The sequence below is a fragment of the Dreissena polymorpha genome, chromosome 14 (assembly GCF_020536995.1).
Source record: "Dreissena polymorpha isolate Duluth1 chromosome 14, UMN_Dpol_1.0, whole genome shotgun sequence".
In the NCBI taxonomy this organism is placed as follows: Eukaryota; Metazoa; Mollusca; class Bivalvia; order Myida; family Dreissenidae; genus Dreissena; species Dreissena polymorpha.
In genome coordinates this window covers 500445-523671 of record NC_068368.1, presented here as the reverse complement: position 1 = coordinate 523671, position 23227 = coordinate 500445, and the positions used below count along the sequence as shown (strand labels likewise).

Genomic DNA, 23227 nt, shown 5'->3' with positions numbered 1-23227 from the left:
TGTGTTGTTGTTAGGACCAGGTCAGCGTTCCGTGTGTTTATAAGTGTGGTGCTGAAATAGCTCTTTGTACTCTGCTGAGTGCTAGTAAAGATAATATTTTCTGACCGATTTCCATCCACGTGTATCATTTCAAGGAGCAAAGTAAATTCAGTGGTTTTCTTATTATCTTCTAAGGGCAAAACTGTATGCTGCTCGACTATGTTAACATCTTTATTAGATTGATTGTTAGTATGTCGAATTCCACCATTTTGGTTATATGCAGGTATGTCAGCTTCGTCGGTGATGAGATTATATTCAATGCTTTCGTTTTTGTTTTCATACTTTGCCGTGTATGTGTTTTGAACCGGTTCGGCAGTGGTGTCGTTATCGTCACTATCATCTTCTACATCGTCATTCTCAAAAGTGGTTCCGTTATCAATAGAAACATCGTCGTGTTTGGGACTCACTAAATATCTATTTCTTTTTTGGAAATGGCCGCTTGTAATTAGATCCACATACTCTTCGGCATCGACTAATCTTTCAAATTTAAATCTGTCTAAATTTCCATCAGTAAAACCTTCGTCATGCAAGTCTATATTCGAGCCATTTATGTCGCTGTTATTGATAAAGGCACTGTCATCCATCGTACTTGCCCATGTTTCCTCTTGGTTTGAAATGTCACCTTCGAACGGTTTCAAAGTCAAATTAGTGTACGAGTCATTATAAGAGACGAAATCGTCGTTGATATTGTCTTCCGTAGTTTGAAAAGTAGCGCTGACCGCACTGACTGTAAATGTTTGAAATGGGTCTAGCGCCGATGCTGGTTGTTTCTTGTGAAAACCAGTGTCTGTCTGTCTGTTTAATGAAGATGTGAACTACATTTGAATGCAACAAAATACTAAATTGCTTTAAAATGTTTTATACAAATTATAAGCCTACGTATCTAATGAAATATTGATATAAATGCGTATAGTAGATCTTACTTGATAACGTGCATGAACCAAAATACACAATAGTGATAGATATTGGATTATAGTTAAATTTGTTGTACATGCAACGATATACTGTGCATGCAACACTATTAAATCTTTCTTGCAACACAAAACTATATTTTTTTATAAACTTTTATGTTGTATCAATTATTAAATACGTGTCTAAATGTATATTTTATGTGCAAATATTTGTAAGCATACACGTATAAAATAATTATAAACAAAAGCGCTTAAGGGATTCAGTAAATGAGCCTTGCCTGTGAAAAGAGGGTTTAATGCATGTGCGTAAAGTGTCGTCCCAGATTAGCATGCGCAGTCCGCACAGGCTAATCGGGGACGACACTTTCCGCCTAAACTAGATGTTTGCTATGAAAATACTTTCTTGAAACGAAAAATGTCATAAAAGCGGAAAGTGTCGTCCCTGATAAGCCTGTGCGGATTGCACAGGCTAATCTGGACCCCCGTTTCAATGATCACGGCTCAAATATGTGTTGACGAGAGAGTGATGTAAACCGAGGCAGAAGGCTGTGACTGACATGACTCATAAATGGTGGAGGGTTAATATGCACTAATATATGTTAATATACCGCGAGTATGCCTGTGCTTATATTTTATTTTATACCGAACAAACACGTTGTTATTGAAACAGTGCATCAGTGCTGATTATTTTTATTAATCAAGCGCTCATAGACGTTTATTTTGTTGTATATATTCTCCCAGGGCTATTGTTTTTGTAAAACATCATCACTTAATTTATCGTGAAGCTTATGCTATGACGAGAACGAAATCGCTCTTTCGCGGACTTGACGGTAGTCAACTCAAAACTCATAAACGCTCAGACTGTTTAAAAACATTGTGCTCAATACTGTGATATACTTGTACTCAAACACAGCTGACATACTCGCCTTTAAGTCGCCTATCTGCTCGTCCAATATTGTATATAAGCTGTGTTTTCGTCCAAATATATCATTAATCATTACACAACGATGAACAATATTTTAAAAATATTACAGCCCCATTTGTATGTATTTCGTTATTTCGTCATGGCATAGACTGAAGACATGCGAAGGTGTGTATGGAATTTTAAAGTAGGTAATATACGGTATTATAAGAAACTGTTTGTGGACATGAACATGGAAACAGTTTTACTTTAAAGTTTTATCTATCATCGAAATTAAATTGACAAAAAAATACTGTTCAATTGACAGACGGGATTTGTATTGATTTATAATGCCATACGCGTACATGAGGACTGAGGTAGTGTCCCCGAAAGCTTCATCGCAGTTGACGCTGCAACTCAGAAACATAGCCACCAGCACTGCAACACAGCAGCGCATCTGAAACATAGCCACCAGCACTGCAACACAGTAGCGCATCTGAAAAGATAACAATTTAAGTACAATGTAGTTTGCCCCTCATATTTAGTTTAACATTGTAAAAAACTATGATTTTTGGATAGCGGAAGTTGCGTTTAATTAAAAAAAAAATCAGAAACAGAGATCGACTGTTATTAAGCCGCTTCTAGTCTGACAGGTTGGAATTAATTGTGTTCATGCATTTTTAATTTATAAGGAACAACTTATAGAACTGGATCATTTTTAACTTGCATTTGTTTGAAAAGAATTAATCTTAAATTGAATTTGTTAATGTATAGATCATTTGAAACAAATACATAAAGTATCCCCATTTTACTTTTGTTTGTTTTTTCAACTTTATATGTATAGGGCAAATTGATAACAACATTATCTACTCGGTAAAGACATTGATATGTTATACCTTCAACGCGACTAAAGTTTGGTTGACTACTAAAGTTTAGCAAAGAATAATTCTTTATTCAAAGCAATAGGGCTTTTGAAATCACGTCCCTAAATTGTGAATACATCATTACGTGCAGTTCATAACTATCGTCCGGTCACTTTTTTCATAGTCCTTCATTTGGAGTAGTTGATAATTAATCGCGTTTAACGCGTTAAATTAAATACTTGTAATCTAAAACTATCATGAAGATTTTAAAATAGTTTATTTGTGAAATTTGCTTAAACTGCTTTAAACAAATTAAATCACGCTCAGACTACATTGAATCACACGTTTAATTGTTAATATGGTTATGAAAAATAGAGGACATGGAAGTCTAGCGATGTAAGTTGTTAAACAAAATACACTTATTTTTAAAACAGAGTATTGATAATCTGCTGAAACAAATAGGTCATACAAATTACATGATGACAAGGAGCTTTGTCTTAGCAACATGCGTTTAGAACAATATCGCTAATTCGATGGAAAGTGTGTAATACAGATAAGGATAAAGACCTGCATGTGCTTACAACTAACACGCCACCTAATGTATTTATTATTTCTGCTGCAAATTTAGGTGTATCACATAAACTTTCATGCTTCAACAACTAATATTTTATCATCTGATAGAAAGTCGTATCTTATAAGGCGCTTACGTATAAATAGATTAATGAGCCGTGCATGTGCGTAAAGTGTCGCCCCAGATTAGCATGTGCAGTCAAACATGTGTGCGCTGAGCACTTCCATTATTTCCTAAAGGTTTTCTTTAATAAGAGTACATTTCACTGTGCGTGTTTTACGAAAAAGTCAACTTGGCTTTGCTGCTTTAAGAATAAAACGTTGTGTCGCAATTGCATCGAAATTCAGGCACAGTGATTAAAGGTGACTTTTCACGTTTTGTTAAAACGACGCAATTAAAAAAATATTTCAGATTAGCACTTCTCCATTGTAGCTATGATATTTTTGAGGAAATAGTAATACTGAACATTCACCATGCTCTAAAATATCGATTATATGCATCTTTTGACGATTTAAAAACCTGAAAATTATAAAGCGCTGCAACGCGAAACGATTGCATAATTTGGAGAGTTCTGTTATTGTCGTTATATTTTGTGAAACTACGAGAATTGCTTATATAAAGTATAAAATATATATATTTCACTCCAGGTGTCAGTGGTTCGAGCCCAGTTGAGTGTTACTTTTTTCTTTATTTAATTTTATTCATTTTTTTTACTTAAGCTTTTTAGATCCAATGTTCACATTTATCAATATAAAACATTTAATGACACACTTACATGCCAAAATCTGTGACAATACCCCTTTAAAACAAATTGAGTTAAACACATTTAATATATTTTTTTAAATACTTTATTAAAACTGGTTTATAGTATTCTCGTTTTTCTACGATAAAATACTCAAATAACACGATGATATAATTGCTTTCATATTTATTAGCTTCAATTTGGTTTTTGAGTGGATATAAATACGTGCTCCAATTAGTAAAAAAAACACTGGAAGTGAAAAAGAGACATCATTCGTAATTACGCGGGAGAAGTTATCTAGTGTTGAGAAAGGTCTATTGAGCACGATGAAATGAATATTTTAATGGTGCAAATAAGATATATTACACATTAAATTTCATTTTATTTCATTAAAATTGAAAGCCTTGACGATTATTTTCAAATCTATTTGCACCTCACCTACCTTGAACCGTTAATCCAATGCCGTAACTGACGGTTTTGACAGTTTGTCGGACATAAAATACCTCGTGTGCACTTTCGATGACAACTGTAAATTAAGCTCTCACGCGACTATGTTTTTAACAGTCACACGAGCGTGCTTTTCTAGAACAAATTCAAGTGTTATATCAGAAATAATGAAACAAAAAGCTTATTTTCTTTTTATGAATCTTTATTCGGCATATATCATTGCCGTAAAGTCAGCTAGTAATTATAAACCGTACCGTACCAGAACTTGCCCATAATAATAGGTGGTAGTGTATTGTTCCTAATAATAATAGATGCTTAATTTACATTAATAACATTATTGTTGTGTGTATTTTATAAGTTATTTTCACTTTTAAGAAGGATTATAATAATTCTAAATAAAATGCGAGGACAACGTATGCATTCATTTGCATAATGGATCAAATTGCAAAATTTTAAGGAGACAGTGCATTCCAATTATACAAATGGGATGTTTATCGTCTTGAATTCAACAAAAATATAAAAAATATTGCTTTTTTGTTTTTTCAAATTAAATGTGTGTCTAATAAAAATATCTATAAAATTGTATTTAAATATTGTTGCTTTCAATCTACGGACAATAACGTAGATGTATGCTAATGTGTGTGAGTAGTTTGGTCTTCATATTCCCTAGAAAGATAAGATTAAATTACAATTGCCCTTGGTTAATTAATGAAAATAGTCACGAAATAATTCAATGGGCATTTACATGTCATTGCATATGTGTGTTTATGACGATGTCGAAATAAACTATTCTGTATATATTCTGTCTTAGCTAGGTTAACCAAACTAACCTTTTAACCCTTTCCCACTCAGAAGCAAAGTGAAAATTGCTATGTGCAAACACCATAAAACCAGAACTGCGTGCGAGTAACTCGCAGTCTGTTATTATGCTGTTTGCTGCTTATCAGTATCTAAGGGTTGGAAATGAACCCTTAAAAACTTGAATTTAGTAAGAAAGGTCTTAAATGAAATGTAACTTTCTACGGGACAACAAATGCGTAATAATACCTATCTAAGAAGTAACGGCAGTAGTCGGTTGTCAGCTAATGGTCTGACCTGTTTTCACGCTAATAAGACGACATGCATTATTTCTATGACGAGTCTATGACGTTGCTTGTAAATCAGACAATCACGAGATGCTGCAGACGCACAGGTGACCGCGGGTTTTCTAGAACACAAATGTGATTTTATTTATGTTTTAGCCTTTTAAGTGTTTTCGGGTTGGTTTACAATGGGCATTTGAGAGTTCGAGTGGTTAAACACCAATCTGTTGAAAATTCACCTTTAATGAGCGTGCAATTTAAATTAGCCCGGATGCTGTGACGCACATCTGATATCCCAGAATGCACACTTTTTTTTAATAAGAAATGTTATGCATTCGATAAATGATATGATTAGTGTCATTTCAGTAGCGTATATAACACGTATAAACGAAACATCACATATTTACCAGTTGTTGATGGTTACCAGTTCTGCTGGCTGTGTTTGATGGCTAGGAGTCCAGCCACTTTTTCTCATGGTCTCTAGTTTAACCACATTAGTCAGCCCGCTACTTAAGTTAAGCTAAACATGTTTGATTACTTCGATCCCAGCCTCATGTCTTATGGTCACTAGTTCAACCACACTTCTCTGACCGATACTATAGCGATGCTAATCATTTTATTGACACGTATCCAATCCTCATTTCTTATGTTCAACCACACTAGCGTAAACGATGCTATAGTAAAGTTAGTCTATATGTGCTCTATATGTGTGAGATGTTTAAATTTGCAACTGAAGCTGATCGCTCTTTTTACTACAAACTACGTTTGCATATTACATGTCTTACTTTTCATGTGTGTTGGTCTAAGTCTTACTATACGTGACTTACAGATACTAATTCGGTTAAACGTACCCAATTATAAAGAGTCCAACCATGTGTGCATGATGTATATGCAATTAGCGTGTGCATGATGCATACTTTCCAATTATGCACGTGTGGAATGTACATGTTTAAAATTGTTTAACAATATAGTTGTTGATCAACGATAAATGTCTCGTTGCGGCCAACCGTATGATACACGTTTTCATTTCTTATAAATCCAAATGCATGTATATAAAAAAATGGAGTCAGAATGTTGGATTCAACCAGTAACAAATGGTAATATAATTGGAAGAGTATGATAATATTTTGCAAGGCTATGATACGGCTGAAACGGTTAAGAACACAATATTGCTGACGATAACAGGGTTTTCTTATTGCTAACGTTAACGTGTTTTTCCGATATAATAACACATTACTTAACCCATTTATGCATAACGTCTAGAAAAAATGCATTGGCAAACAGCTTAGACCCAGATGAGACGCCGCATGATGCGGCGTCTCATCAGGGTCTGCGCTGTTTGCTTAAAGGAATTTCTGTAAGAAGTATTCTAAATATAGAAATAAATATACTATACATCCCTAATTTTGGAAATAAATTGATCCAATTAAAATTAAAAAGGATGGGAGAGTCCACGAGGCATTAATGGGTTAAGCTGCACTTACAACACTAAGCATAATTCTATGGACAGTATGGAGCTTTTATTGAACAATAGACACTAATGCAGTTTTGGCTATGCTGATCATAAAAAAATAAAAATTTCAATGGTGCTGCGATGTATCATGTGTCTCATATTCTAATACAAAATTTGGCTTCTTTTTTATATTTATTAAAGCAGATGCGTGGTATTTAAATAAAACACCTCGATACAAGTTATTCGATCGGATGCGTTTAAACACGATTGTGCATTTCGAAATACCTTTATATTCTCCGGATGAAAAGAAAACCACCACTTAAAAGGCATCCGAGTTTTTGACATTACAAGCGTAACACAAAAGTATCGTGTTCTAAAATATTCGTAAAAATCGTCATAACACATACATATTTCGTTGAAAAGTTATTATTTTTGCTTAACACGCATCCTTAATTCCATCCAGGTCATCTACAACGTTTATACACTGCTGGAATATTTATAATAACTCCTTTATTGTTGATAGTTTAAGAAATATATTATTAATAACGAGGATTTTACATATCATGTTTTTATATGATACTTATATACTTACCCATAGTAAAAAGCATTCACGAAACATATTTTGCTGACTTACTTTACGAAATAGTACTAAAAACCAAAAACATGAGCCATTTTGTGCATATTAAATGTTTGAAAATATTCCAATTATTACAAGTAACTCACACATTACTCATAAAAACCATGTCACATAATGAAAAATACGCAACATCAAATGACAACGCCCGTATATGTTATTGTCCTCTTCCGCCACCTGAACCAGATCCTCTCCCAACGTTTCTTCCACCTTCACTGCTACCATCTCCGGCAACGCCTCCACCGTTTCCACCACCACGGTCACCTCGACTGCTTCCACCATTGATTCCGTCGCGACCCCCTCGACTGGTTCCGTCGTTGTTTCCACCGCGTCCACCGCGACCGATACCACCATCGCGACCACCGCGGCTTCCTCCGTTACTAACATCGCGACCACTGCTCCTATCTCTACCGATACCAACATCAACACCACCTCGATTAATGCTTTCTCGATGGCTACTAACCCGACCATCAAAGTTATTTCCTTGTAACCCATCCATTCCTTTGTTCGGCCGATTGTTATCCTTTCTACCCTTTTGCCAAGACCGACCATCGCGATCACCCATCTTTTTATCCGCTCCGCTTCCTTCTTTTCCACTCTTAGAGACGTCGGGCCCGGCGTCTGTTGTGGTCGATGAAGCCTGGGTACTTGAGGGCTGGGTGCTTGTAGTTTCGCTGACCTCCAATACTGGCGCCATCGTTGTTGATTGTATGTTTTGTTTAACGTCAACTGCGGATGCAATGGAGCCATCATTTGAAGATACCCTGCAACATAAATTTTTCATCTTTTCTTTATTCACTGGACTAAAAGTTAAAAATATAATAATTTATCCTGACATAATTTAACTAAGACATTATTTTGATTGAGTGTGTTTATTGGTCGATAGACAACACAAACGCATTTAAGTTCTTAATAGGTTGAATGTTACCACGAGTTATCCGAGTAAAGCCTGGTTATCGAATATCCACGCATCATAAGGACAATAGAAATTGTATTTCTCTTTGAAATATAATTGTCGGTAATAAAAAAGAAAATGATGTCAATATCAAAATGAGCCTGCTTGTTATTCAATATATTCAACAACTATTGATATGAAAAATATATTTGTTAAAGATTTTCTGACTGTGACTCATTATTACAGCCAAAAAAATACACGCCACAATATATTATCAAAGTTTGTTAAACATTTTGCTTATTGTTGCCTTTAATGAAATCAGCATGTAAGTGCTTTCGATTACTTATGTTGTTTCTTTTGTAATTTTTGTTTTTCGTGTGTTGATATAATTTGGTAAATAATGTGTTTTAGCTTGCATTAGTAAATGTCAATACAACATGTAATAAGTAAAAATAAACAAAAGTACGAGTTTTTTGCAACATATTTTGTTTAATTATCAAATTAAAAAATCTATGTTTTTCAGCATATTTAAACTGATAAGGCAAACACACAATACTGCGAAATTGAAATACATGTCTGTAAAGTTATAGGAGTTTAATACAATACAGTAACCATACACGATAATTTGGGGAATGGCTCCGAAACTTTCATCGGCATTGACGTTGCACATCATCAACATTCCAAACACTAAAACAGCTAGGCAACGCATCCTAAAATAGAAACATCGAGTGGCCCTTAGATCATAATATTTAGTGACAGATTTTGAGATTAGAAAAGGTGGGTTCAACGACTGCAAATACGCGACTTGCAATCTTGAAATCTATGATATACGTTGTAAATTGGCGTTATCGTCAAATGCAGTGTGTATTTTTTACCATTCATTTTTGAGGTTGATTGAACAGCTTCGATTACGTTTTTAACCATTAAGGTAAATTAACAAGTGCCACTAGATCTACACAAAGTGAAACATACTTTACAATAATTCAACGGGTTAAGTAAATATTTTGTTGCAAACATATGTAGCAATGATTTATCACTTTTTTATGTAATGCATTCATATAAATTATTTTTTATGTATATTTAGAGTGCAGCAAACAGGTGATGTATTTTCAATTATGAAAGTGAGAAAAACACTTTGATGTTGTTTTTTTTCGACTCGAATTCCAGATAATTAATAACTTTGTTAAAAACAAAGAAACATAGTACGTTCATGTCCCCAAAAAGATAAGTTTGTATCGAGTAAAGAAACGTAAAACATTTATATTCAAACTTGTACACACTCAATTTCTGAACATATCTTAGATGTATACTAATTATGTAAACAGTTTGCACTTTTTATTCCTGAAAATACAATTTACAGCAACATACGCTTTGTTTTAATTCATTTAAATTTAACGAAGGAATGCAGGGACATTACATTTATATGTTCACCTTACTAACCTTGTAGTTAATCCTTGACGGTAACTGACGGCGTTGACAGACCGTCGCGTTTATAATGCCACACAAAGAACCCCGCCGGCAAATATTAACCTCTGTCGGTAAATCAGACTATCACGAGACGCTGAACACGGTCAGATGACTATAAGTTGTTTTAAGAACAATTCAGTAATTTGACTGAGTTGTGACAGTTACTCTGTCCGCTAATGAGACTGCGAAACATTGAATGACTATATGAGCCGCGCTCTGTGAAAAGGGGGTTTAATGCAAGTGCGTAAAGCGTCGTCCCAGATTAGCCTGTGCAGTCCGCAGTCCATTTTCCGCCTAAATTTGATTTTTGCTAAGAAGATACTTTCTTGAAACAAAAAATATCATAAAAATGGAATGTGTCGTCCCTGATCAGCCTGTATGGACTGCTCAGGCTAATCTGGGACGACACTTTACGAACATGCATTAAACCCCCTTTTCACAGAGCACGGCCCATATCTTAAAAAGTAGCTCCGGACAAGACAGCGCAAATGCCCAATGCGTTAGTTGATCTGCTGCTGTGCAGGTCGCATATAATATTTGACACATTTTCTTATGACGGGTTCAATTTATTAGAATATACGTGTTTTCGGTAATTATATTCATACAATTAGATTACAGTTCGTCGCTTGATTGCTTTAGCTCTCTAACTACCATTTTCATTGTTTTGGAGAAATACGCATTTAAAGGTTTAATCTTTATTTTCTCACTTATTTATGAACGTATGTGGACAAAAATATACCGGTGTGTTTATCAGCAAACGGAGAATATGAATTATTAAATATTTACTTTAGTAAATAATATGTTAATGTTATTTGCCATATGTTAATACGTGAATGTTATTTGCAATTTTATATATGGAGATATAGCATTCTGGTAAAAAAAAATCAACCAAAATCGTTAATGCTGTACTGAGCTTGAATTCTACTTTGCTCTAAGCCCCGGAGATTTGTAGTACAGCATTCACCCGTTTGTAAAAATGTGGGAGATAGAGCAAAATGGAATCGAAAATCTTCTTCTGTGACGACTGAATCTTGAATCCGATTACGTCATATTAAAGATCTCGTTCTCACGAACACAGCAATAAAATACACATTTTTGAAAAAAAATGGAGAGCACTATAGCAATAAAGCGACGAGTTGTATTAAATAGTTTTGATGTTGATGATAAGCACCTTTTTGCTGAGATTACTTTGACAGAAGTATATGTAACTTTGCAAACATCGGTTTCACAAATTGCACTATTTAAAACTCCAAACTATGTTCATACATATTGAAAACTTACAAATTAATGTTGCATGAATGCAAAGAATTTTAAGGAAAACAGCAAAGTATAATATAGGTCACTTTAAGCATAATTGAGATAATCAATAATTATTATTTTATAATATTAAGTAAATGAACATGTCTATGTCCTCTTCATGGGAAGATTATAAATTTGTATGTGTGTGATATAAGAATACTTCCATTTGTAACACTGGTGGTATTTATATATTAATTATACTTAATTATATTGTTCCACAAGTGCGGGTTCGTTAATGTTCAGGAAGATTTAAGACATGTAAACCTTTTATAAGGTTGTTTTATACTTTATTATAGTGCTACATATTAAATATTCAATGTTGAATTCCAGATATGAAGACAACCTGAAATTAATAATAACACAAATTATAGTAAAATAACATACATAATAATATGATGGTCATCTAGTGGCTTTTATACAAAGTTGCATAGAAAACCATATAATGATCAATATAAAACATACATATCCGCTTTTATAATACATTCATGACTTTAACAATATTTCAATATTCTTACCATTTATGGAATGGCTGCTTTACCCTCACACACTGATCTTACACACAGGATTCTCCGTGAAGATGTTAAGCTCTGCAAGTTAAATGCATGTGCTAATAAAGCATACAGAAATAGTGACTAAGATAGGAAAGAGCAATTCTGAGAAGTGCTGCCATTTTGCCAAGTCGCGGAAACACATTACAAATTAATATAAATGCACAATATATTAGATAATTACTTGTCCAACACAAATCAATTAGCCACAATCTTTATAAAAACACTATTGCAACCAAGAGACTTATACTAACCTCAAAGAAGAACGGCTCTTAAATTACATTTGAAAAAGCATGTCCTTCCAGCTCAACCCATGAAATACTACTGCCAGAGCGGGAAAGAAAACTTGCCCAACAGATTCAATGTACAGGAAAGAAAATAGGATAAAAACAACTATGCACACAAGGGAGACAACTTTTAAATAGAATTTGTGACTGGTTACACACTTCCCCCAGCTCATAAATGATGTCCTCATCATAACATGTGTATGTCCATAATATTTGTCAAATGTCACAAGAATTGTCCCTGTCACATAACATAGTCTGTCTTACATAAGAAAATACAAACTTACTATGATACAGTACTATACCAATACAATAAAGTAAGCATTACACCAACTTACAATACATTACCACTACAATTGTACAGTAACTATCTATACAAGTACAAATATACAACTCATACTTACAACTAGATCTGTACAGACTACAGATACAGACTACTAATACTTACCATGTAGCCAGCACATTTAGCTCTCCTCTGTTTTGAATATGTGTCCTCACATAGACTAACACATATTTAGAACAAAATAAAACACACAACATAGAATATAAAATAAACTTGTGTATCAAATATCTGGCTATTTGATGCAACACAATGCATACCGATTGTAAAAACACACAATATAATACACACATGAAAAGCAACAACAAAATTGTTTCAATCAATTCACTGTTCATAAACTCTTCGAGAATAGTGAACCATGAATTTTCTCGCATATTTACACATGCATACATTTTAAAATCTTTATACCTATCTGGGACATTTCTTACTCTGTCTGACCTTCTTGGTGCAGGTTTTGGTATCTCTCTTCCATCTTGATCTTCAACACGCTCTCTAACCTCATTCGCTGACTCGCTTACATCATTCACTTGCACACTCTCCCTTTCTTCAGTACTTGGTTCTAAAACCTCATCAACATTTTCAGTAAGAACAGGGCTTTCTTCTACATTTACACCATCTTGGTCTTCACTTGTAACTCCTACATGTTCAACATTTTCAAATGTACTGTCATCTTGAATGACAGTATTTGGACATTCAGTATGTCCATTATCTGATACATGAACTACAACTTGATCATCCGTAACAACGGTCTTCGTTTGGGCGTCCCCAAATACAAGTTGCACTAGTTCATCTTCTGACTCAGTGACGTCACTTTCTTCCCCATCAAGTTTCTCTTTTACAGAAACATTTTCTTTGTACTCATCCGGTACCGGTTCTTTCTGTCCTGCAAAATCATTTATCCTAATGATTTCTTCATCTTGATTTGCAACCAAATGCAAATGATTTCGATGTAGAGTTTTTATACCTTTTGTTTCTAAGCCCTGAAATTTATAAACTGGCACATTATCATTCATTTGTTCAATTACAGTATAAAGTTCTTCTTCAAATTTGTCTGATATCTTATGTTTTCCTTTAAAAGCAAGTATCTTGACCAAAACTTTGTCTCCTACTTCAAGTTTAGCTGCTTTAGCTTTCCTGTCATACACTGACTTTTGTTTAAATTTTGCTTTATCAATGTGTTTTTCAACAATATCCCTGGTTTTCTGCATTCTACATTGCATATCCGCAATATATTCTGAAAAACTTTTCTGATTCGAATCAGGGTTTGCTTTCTCAAAAACAGCATCAATAAACAATTTTGGTTTACGACCAAACATCACTTCAAAGGGAGACAAGTTAGTGGAGTCATGAGGTATGCAATTATAGCTATATACTAAAGAGTTTACATATTTCTTCCAATTTTGTTTTTCTGAATTTTCCAATGTTCCAAGCATGTCTAAAAGTGTACGGTTGAATCGCTCTGGACCAGAGTTTCCTTGTGGATGATAAACAGTAGTATGTGATTTTTTTATGTTTCCAATTGTACACAATTCTTTGATTATTTCAGATTCAAAGTTGGCACCTTGGTCACTATGTAACCTTGTAGGTATACCATAGTGCACAATAGAAATTATTATAGAATATTTCTGCAGTAGATTTTGCAGTTTGGTTTTTTGTTGGTATAGCCATGGCAAACTTAGTAAAATGATCAGTAATAACCAAAATATTTGAATATCCACCCTTACAAGGTTCAACACTCAGAAAATCAAAGCAAACTAACTCCAAAGGATATGTGGTATTAACATTTATCAATGGAGCTCTGATGTTCGTTGAAGTTTTTCTTCTCAAACATCTGTCACAATTTAAAATCCAGTTTTCAACATCCGTTAACATAAATGGCCAGTAAAAACGCTCTCGCAGCAAACGTGCTGTTCTGTCTTTTCCGGGATGACCAACCTCCGTGTGTAGACCACAAAGAACTTGTTGCCTATAAACTATAGGTAAAACTAATTGTTAACAGTTTCATCAATTTCCCTAATCTTTCTAAATAAGATACCTCTTTTAATGACAAAATTACTAACACACGAAAGTGATTGTTGGTCAAGTAATCAGAAAACTTTTCTGTTACTGCCCATTTTAGAGCTAAAAACTCTAATTTAAAAGCTGAGTAGTATTTTAGGTTTGAAAACATTTAAACGACATTTTGAGTAGTGAAATTATAATATTTTTATCTTTATCTACTTTTGTGAACATAAATATGGGTTAAGCACTACTTATTCGGTATGTATTTGTATATAAACAAATTATATATTCATTCATGTTAGAACATTAGGTGGAACAAGTGGAAAAAAATAGCACCCACGTGTTATTGTCTCCTCTAAGAAAACGAGAAAAACAGTATCGAGTCATAAGTCATGAAAAAATAAAAGAAAGAAAATACAAACTTGGAGCAGCTAATGTTCTATATATCCAAGATCGAGAAATATAAAAATATAATAAGTTCACTAATCAAAATGTACGTATAATCGTCACTTGCAATTGTACCTAGGGTTGCAATACTCAATATGTCATAAGCATGAAGCAGTTGAGACATTTATATGTCATATAAAATGTGTGTGTGTATATGAAAGAGTGTATATAAAGGCCCTCTTCGTCTTCACGACTGCGCCTACGGACCAACCCGTATAGAAAAACTCTCATTTATGTACAGCATTATGCGGCGTCTCATCTGGGTCTACGCTGTTTGCCAAGGCCTTTTTCCTAGACGTTAGGCATAAATTGGTTAATCTGTCACTGTACGCTTCTTACCTGTCTTATTGTGACTCGTTGGACATTGTTTACATATCATACTATATATTTGACGGTTATAAGTCCGAATTTAAATCTCGGAAGGCATTTCAATTTTCGATTGCAACATATCTTACTTATATTGTTTGTCTTGTTGTTTCATGTCAAGCTATACGCGTTACAAAATGCACTGTCGCTCTGGATGTAACGCGTCCAACTACACGTGCAATGAAGTTACTAGCACAACTAAAAAAAAAACCGTGTCTGAGTCATACAATATGTATGTATTTGATAATTATATGTTAGGCCATGGTTGGCATATAGTAAAAGTATTATCATACGCGTATTAGATAAATTAGTCCAATTATAAGTTTCTGGTGTCCATGTGTCAAAATATACGTGTCCAATTGGCGCTAGCTCCGCAGTTCAGCTATCTCCGCAGTTCATGGTTTATGGTTACATCCCATGTGTTTTAAGTTTCGAATACATATCAATCCACAAATAAATGACCGATATAATCTGCATTTCAGCATGTTCAGGCAACAGTATGTCAATACATGCTGGCTGAAAATCTCACCCTTTGTAAAACTATGGTACAGGGAAATGACACGAGACAAAATAATTGTAAACCAGTTTTGTCACTAATAGCTTCTATGAATTTAAGTTTAAGATACCTAAACATATCATTTAAACTTTTTAACTTTTATTTTATGCCCCTGAAGGTGGGCATATAGTGATCGCATTTCCGTCCATCTGTCTGTCCGTCTGTCCTGTGTGAAAGTCCGCCACACTTTGCGTTTAGGTTTCGAAAAATGCTCATAACTTCTATGTCGCTTAAGATGTAACCTTCATATTTGGTATGTATGTGTATATGGACAAAGCCTTTCTATACGCACACAAATTTTGACCCCTTTGACCCTGACCTTGAACTTAGGATCCGCGTTTAAGTTTCGAAATCTGCGTTTAGGTTTTGAAAAAGCATTTTTCGGGGGCATATGTCATCCTTTAGTGACAGCTATTGTTTATTTATGTATTTGACAATGAGCGACATGTTCTAATTTGCAAACTACTAATATGCAACCCATGCAGACGTGACTAATTGTGGCGAATTAGAAAAAAATATCTATGTGAATGTCGTCCATGTGCTTTAATCTGCGATGCATCACATGTCTCACCTGATATTTGCACCAGTTAATGAAGTCACTCTACCTTCCTTGGACAGTAAAAAACGGCAAATGAATATTCATAATTCGTGAATACATTCTTGTAATTTGATTTGAGGTGCAATATGCTCTACAAAAAAAAACCCATTAAATTAAGGGCTAATAAGTAAGCAACGAAGAAAAACCATTTTTTGGCGTTGCATACTGATATCAAAATATTGTTTTGGTCTTAAAGGTCTCGTTAACAATACGTTCAAATCAACACAAAAACATACACCTTTTGTGAAAACTTAAATGTTTCGAAAACACGCTTTTTGTTCATGAAATATATTTTATCGAGACAATACATCGTTGTTACCGACGATGAAATTTATGAAAACTCCTTCACTGTTAAAGTTTTAATTTAATAAATAAACAAAAGTGTCTTAACGCATTATTTATTTATCGTGCAACATGCTCAGATACTCTAATACATAGTTTATACCGGTAATACAATGAATTGTTTATTTTGCTTACCAACTGTCAATATTACATTACACAACGCTCAAAATATATTGCTGAAAACGTATATTATACTGTAAAAATTGCAGCGCCTCTGCATTTATTGTCACCTGCCACGACCGGAACCAGATCCTCTCCCACCGCTACTTCCACCACCACTACCACCATCACGGCCACCGTTGTTTCCTCCGCTACCGCCATCACGACCACCGTTGTTTCCTCTTCTACCGCCATCACGGCCACCGTTGTTACCTCCGCTACCGTCATCACGACCGCCGTTGTTTCCTCCGCTACCGCCATCACGGCCACCGTTGTTTCCTCCGCTACCGCCATCACGGCCACCGTTGTTTCCTCTTCTACCTCCATCACGGGCACCGTTGTTTCCTCCGCTACCGCCATCACGACCACCGTTGTTTCCTCCGCTACCACCTTCACGACCACCGTTGTTTCCTCCGCTACCACCATCACGGCCACCGTTGTTTCCTCCGCTACCACCGTCACGACCACCATCGTTAGTGCTGCTCGCGCTGTTTTCAATACCCTGATTTCCCCCACTCTTTGACTGGCGTCTACCACGACCGCCTCCTCCGTTGTTGCCACCGCGACCACCGCCACTTTTTCCTCCGCTACCACTATCACGACCACCGTTGTTTCCTCCGCTACCGCCATCACGACCACCGTTGTTTCCTCCGCTACAACAGTCACGGCCACCGTTGTTTCCTCCGCTACCGCCATCACGGCCACCGTTGTTTCCTCCGCTACCGCCATCACGGCCACCGTTATTTCCTCCGCTACCACCATCACGGCCACCGTTATTTCCTCCGCTACCACCATCACGGCCACCGCTGTTTCCTCCGCTACCGCCATCACGGCCACCGTTGTTTCCTCTGCTACCGCCATCACGGCCACCGTTGCTTCCTCTGCTACCGCCATCACGGCCATCGTTGTTTCCTCCGCTACCGCCATCACGGCCACCGTTGCTTCCTCTGCTACCGCCAACACGGCTACCGTTGTTACCATCGCTCCTGTTACCGCCTTGAGCATCATGTACCCATTTCGGCCCAAAATTATCCTTTCTTCCCTGTTTCCCAGACCGATTACCGCGATCGCCCCATTGCTTATCCACCCCACTTCCTTCTGTACCGTCGAATCTTCCACGTTTTCCGGATTTTCCGCTCTTCGAGTCCCCAGTACCGGCGTCTTTCTTTGGGGCTGTTGAAGCATCGGGGCCTTTACTTGACTTCACGGCATCTACTGGTGCGATGCTTTCTGGTTTAAAATCTGGTTTAACGGCAGATTCTGGACCGCCTGAGCCGGACCCTGAGCTTCCCTTGTCACCTTCTGTCTTAGAAACCCTGCAATATCAGTGTGTATGTTACTCTTGATATGCTTTCTATGGAAGATATATCATGAGCATCATATAAATCGGGTGTACATGATTTAAATGTCAAAATGTGTTTGTGTAATTATCGAGCAAACACATACATGTACATATAAACGAGGAATATTCAACCAAAAAGTATTATATGTTGATTGTATCATAAATATAATTTGTTTGCTGAAATACAATCTATAACGATGTAGCAATTAAGATTTCAACGACGACATCGACATTTTAACTCGATTTTTTTTTTTTGAAAAACAGTGTGTTATATCTGTTGTATGAAAGAATATGCAAAGAATACTGACGAGAATAATCGCACGATTAACGCGAAGCAATTATCCAATAATTTAATAGTATTCTTGTACTTGAAATTTTATTCGATGTCTTTTTTAATTAAAGTCTTGTATTATTCTCTTACACACGTATTGAGTTTTAACCGATTTTTTTTTTTGCTAATTTGGTTTTCATTAATTTGTTTGATACAACTTAAAGCCTATTGACTCATAAATTATTGTGTCTAAAGTTTGTATGTATTATGATAAACTGGTCAAAGCCGAAGAGAATCCCCCTTATATCTTTACCAGTTTCATACTTGTATAGCTTATGTTGTTTTCTGCTCAGTAACAACGAATTTTCATTTTACTTATTTATAATTATCTATCTTGTATAGTGTGCTGAATGATATATGTTTTCCCGAATTTTTATTATACTGTTATATTATAATATATCTTGTATAGTGTTTTGAATTAAAGTTAGTAAGCTACAGCAACTATAATTATCTTTCAATGAAATTTCAACACATTAACAAACATTTATTTACTTCCACCTGTTTCTTTTCAAGAAAGAACTAAAACAAAGGTGTAATAATAGTATGCATATATATATACAAACCACAACGTTTCAATTCAATAATTTACTAATTTTGTTATTCATGTATTGCCATATGGGCAGTGCTCTGTGAAAAAAGGGTTTTGTGCATGTGCGTAAAGTGTCGTCCCAGATTAGCCTGTGCAGTCCGCACAGGCATATCAGGGACGACACTTTCTGCATTTTTGATAATTTCTTTAAAAGATCGTATCTTCTTAGCAAAAACCAGTTTAGATGGAAAGTGATGTCCCTGATTAGCCTAAAAGTATGCGGACTGCACAGGCTAATCTGTGACAATACGCTAATGAATCAAACCCCCTTTTTACAAAGTACGGCCCATGTACAAAAAATATCCGTGTTACGCTTACACTATGACGGTCAAGTTCGTAACGTCGTCGTCGCCAATCTTGTCAGTGATCTTGTCGACGACAGTTTGCGCCCAGCAACATCCGACTAACAACGCGACCAGGAGACTCGTTAGAAACCGCATCTAAATGGTCGAGAAACACATTCCGATTAATATTCTTACACGTGTAATACTAACATTTGTATACTTAACAGATTATTACTTGCCTTTACTTATCTGTAAACCTCTAGCTTAACCCATTCATGCCTAGCGTCCTGAAAAAAGGACATTGCAAACAGCGTAGACCCAGATGAGACGCCGCATAATGCGGCGTCTCATCTGGGTCTGCGCTGTTTGCTTAAAGAAATTTCTGTAAGAAATATTCTAAAAATAGAAATAAATATACCAGACACCCCTACTTTTGGAAATAAATTGATCCAATTTAGAAGGATGGGAGAGTCCACTGGGCATAAATGGGTTAAGGCTTACCTTCGGAAGCAATAGCGTGAGCGCTGCCGAGGTCGAATTCCAGGCAAGACAATAATTTTTACTCAACCTTTTCTTGATATTTGTATTGTTTAAAACGATTCAAAACATTAAATATTTGTAAAAAATATATTTAATGACATTAAACAAATCTGTGTACATGTGAACATATGTAAAACTATATTTAATGACATTAAACAAATCTGTGAACATGCCCCTTAAAGATCAATGCTACGAAACTATAAGCTTCGATTTTATAAAATAATAATGATGCGCTCATGGTTTTCACAAATCGGTAGTTGTTCACTCACTCTTACTTCATTTACTTTTTATATGTACAAAAAACAACAGTTTTCCAAGGTAACTTTTAAACTGTATTGTTTAATAAATAGGAAGCTAAAATTCATCTTTATTGTTACACATTCTCTGTTAAATACTTTTTTCTTGAATATTTTGTGTTAAATTACTGTCTGTTCATGCGCCCAATATAACTTATTTCATATATAATCCTTTAAATATTTAAAAAGATATAACAAATTGATAAAATATACTAGATAACAAACGATAACACACGATTACACATCATATACAATTGTAGATTACATAGAAAAGCATAAATAGCTTACACCTTGATCTTATTATGCATAATTCAGTCTTCAAATCCACGTTTACAAATGCTTTTTTGGCATTTAAGTTTATAAAACACTTTTTTTATTGTTAAGTACGTGATTCATACTTCTTTCGTTTACATATGAATTACACAAGAATGATGTTGTTTTGTAATTAAAACAGACAGCAACAATTCGAAGGATGCCTTAAAAAAAGAAAACTTAATAATTAAACTATTTAGAAAAAAACACACACATCCTATCGATATCTATCATATTCTTCTTCAACATTACACGTACCTTACACGTACCTTACACGTATGTGTCCAACACTGAGGAAGTCTGATTCGGAGGCTTATATTTATATTCTTCTTTTCACACTTCGTGGTAAGAGCTGTCAACAAAAGTAACTTAATAATATATTTTAATCACGGGACTTCTTACAGCACAATATCTAGGACTTATCTAGAACATAGCCAGATGCCATTCACATGCAGTTTGGTTTAATGGTTTATACGTTTTACACATTGTATCAACATAACGTTTTTAAGCGTGACTTATAATGAATTACTGTTTCAAAAATCAGCTGATATTAAAAAACCCAAAATAGAACAATAAAAGACGGTAAGGAGAAAGTGTATTTAACAAAAACTTCGAAAAACTGGACCTACTAGTTCATTTGGAAGGACACTCAAACGTCGATAATCGTGGCTTTGATTCCCGGAGAGAGAACTGTTCATAAAATAATATTACGGCAATTATTTTCCAACCAATTAAAAAAGCGTCCAAAGCAAGGTTTGAGTCGGCGAAGTGATCCCCGTAATATTACTGAAAGACTTAACTTCTACTAAATTGGGCGAAAAATACATACATACAATCTGTGTCGACTTTGGTCAAACTTTGGTAACACCCGGTAATAACTAAATGTTTGTACATGCATGTAATCATGTGAATTAAGTTATAGAAGTAGCATTATTAGTTAATGTAGAAGTAGTAGAAAAAGTAGCAGTTCTAGCAGTAGAAGAAGTAGAACTTGCAGCAGACGTACAAGTTGTTGTTGTTGTGTTTGTTGTTATATGTTTAATCAATCAGCAAAATACGTGGGTAATGTTTGATTATCTAACAGACTTGTCAAAGTAATCTAGGCAAACCTAGAATGAAAATCGCCACATAAAAAGATTGTGGAAAGTAGTGTTAGTGTTTTTCTATTATTTTTTGTTTATTCAGGCATCGGACTAACCAAGCATAAACGCTTAATTATGCACGTGATGTTAATGCGCCATAAACCACAACATAAATTACGAAATATGATTAAAGTATCGTTTTATAAAAAATATTTTAGCTTATTGTGGAAATTCTAATGTAAACATTTATGTTCATGGACATTTATGTTCATGGATATTTATGTTCATGGATATTCCTTAATGACGATTAAGTACGATGATACAAGTAATGTTGCATGTTTTTTGGGAACATTCTTTTCCAGCTACGATGTTCAGATATTGGACTAAAAACTTAGCTTTACGTATGTAATAAATTTGGGCCGTGCTCTGTGTAAAAGGGGTTTAATGCGTGTGCGTTAAGTTTCATCCCAGATTAGCCTGTGAAGTCCGCACAGTCTAACCAGGGACGAAACTTTCCGCTTTAACTGGATATTTGCTTAAAAGAGACTTTGTGCAAGTGAAAAATTCCATAAAAACGAGAAGTGTCGTTCCTGATTAGTCTGTGCAGATTGCACAGGCTTATCTCGGACGACACTTTACGCACATGCATTAAACGCCTTTTTTACCGAGAAAGGCTCATTTTTATTACCGAGACAATGACATTAACGTCTTGCTGTGCCCAAATTTTCGGATGTGGGGCACATGAAAATTTGCCACTATCTTATCAAACCGTCGTATTTTTGTCACACGTAACTCAAACAATTTACTGTCCGAGTGATGACACTTCAGGAACATTTTGATACCAAGTAACTTAAGCAAGTGAATTTAGTCAAGTACCTGCATAGAATTGTGTTACAACAAGCGGAATGTGTTGGGGATGTCATTTTTAGTTGTTCGCTTGCGAACAACTAAGGTTAGTACTACGCGTTACAAGTCGGTCTGAACTTAACTACGCTAAGGATGATAACCACCGCATCTGCCGCATTCGCGCGAGAAAAGTTGTATAATTTATGCAAGAGGTTTGAGTTCTTCAACTCTATTCAATCACACATATAAACCTGATGTGAATATCGTGCTATATGGAATATTTTTGAACGGAGCGTTTTTAGAAAAAAATCACTAAACAATGTTTGTATTATACGTTTCGCGGAGGAGAATGTTTAAAATGATTGAAATAGTCCACTATCTGCAGCGTCTTAATGACGTAGTATTTTTGCTCAGCATCGGTCATTCATAATCTGAGGCTTTTAATAGATAAGGGAAAATAAATATTTTGCTGATAAACAAGAATAGTGGGATGTTTCGTAACATCGTTTAAAGTACACGCTACTACAGCGGGGTTAAATTTGTCTGGGAAACGTTCTTTTGTTCTCAATAGATAGCGACGATCTTTTGTATTCACGGGTGCAAATAACGCAATAGTAGAAGGTAAAGTTTGTTTATATTCACAGTTCTCAATTGATAAAA

General features: G+C 35.2%; 2 protein-coding genes across 4 annotated transcripts; both read right to left on the bottom strand.

The window, feature by feature from the left end:
• Window positions 1-7800: 7800 nt before the first annotated feature.
• Window positions 7801-8340, bottom strand: LOC127858479 (uncharacterized). The gene has a single exon (XM_052395668.1). It carries the CDS (start codon window positions 8338-8340, stop codon window positions 7801-7803), a length of 540 nt encoding a protein of 179 aa, XP_052251628.1.
• An 8486-nt stretch (window positions 8341-16826) lies between these two features.
• LOC127858152 (uncharacterized transmembrane protein DDB_G0289901-like) lies at window positions 16827-21043 on the bottom strand. 3 transcript variants are annotated; one of them, XM_052395115.1, is made up of 4 exons: window positions 20898-20977; window positions 19526-19647; window positions 17369-18261; window positions 16827-17335 (listed from the first exon to the last, which is right to left on the bottom strand). In XM_052395115.1, exons 2-4 carry the CDS (start codon window positions 19645-19647, stop codon window positions 17013-17015), a joined length of 1338 nt encoding a protein of 445 aa, XP_052251075.1. In that variant the 5' UTR covers window positions 20898-20977; the 3' UTR covers window positions 16827-17012. The 3 variants fall into 3 exon arrangements, with proteins under 3 accessions (XP_052251075.1, XP_052251074.1, XP_052251073.1); XM_052395114.1 differs by having other exon boundaries at window positions 16827-18261; window positions 20909-21043; XM_052395113.1 differs by having other exon boundaries at window positions 16827-18261; window positions 20898-20974.
• Window positions 21044-23227: the final 2184 nt, after the last annotated feature.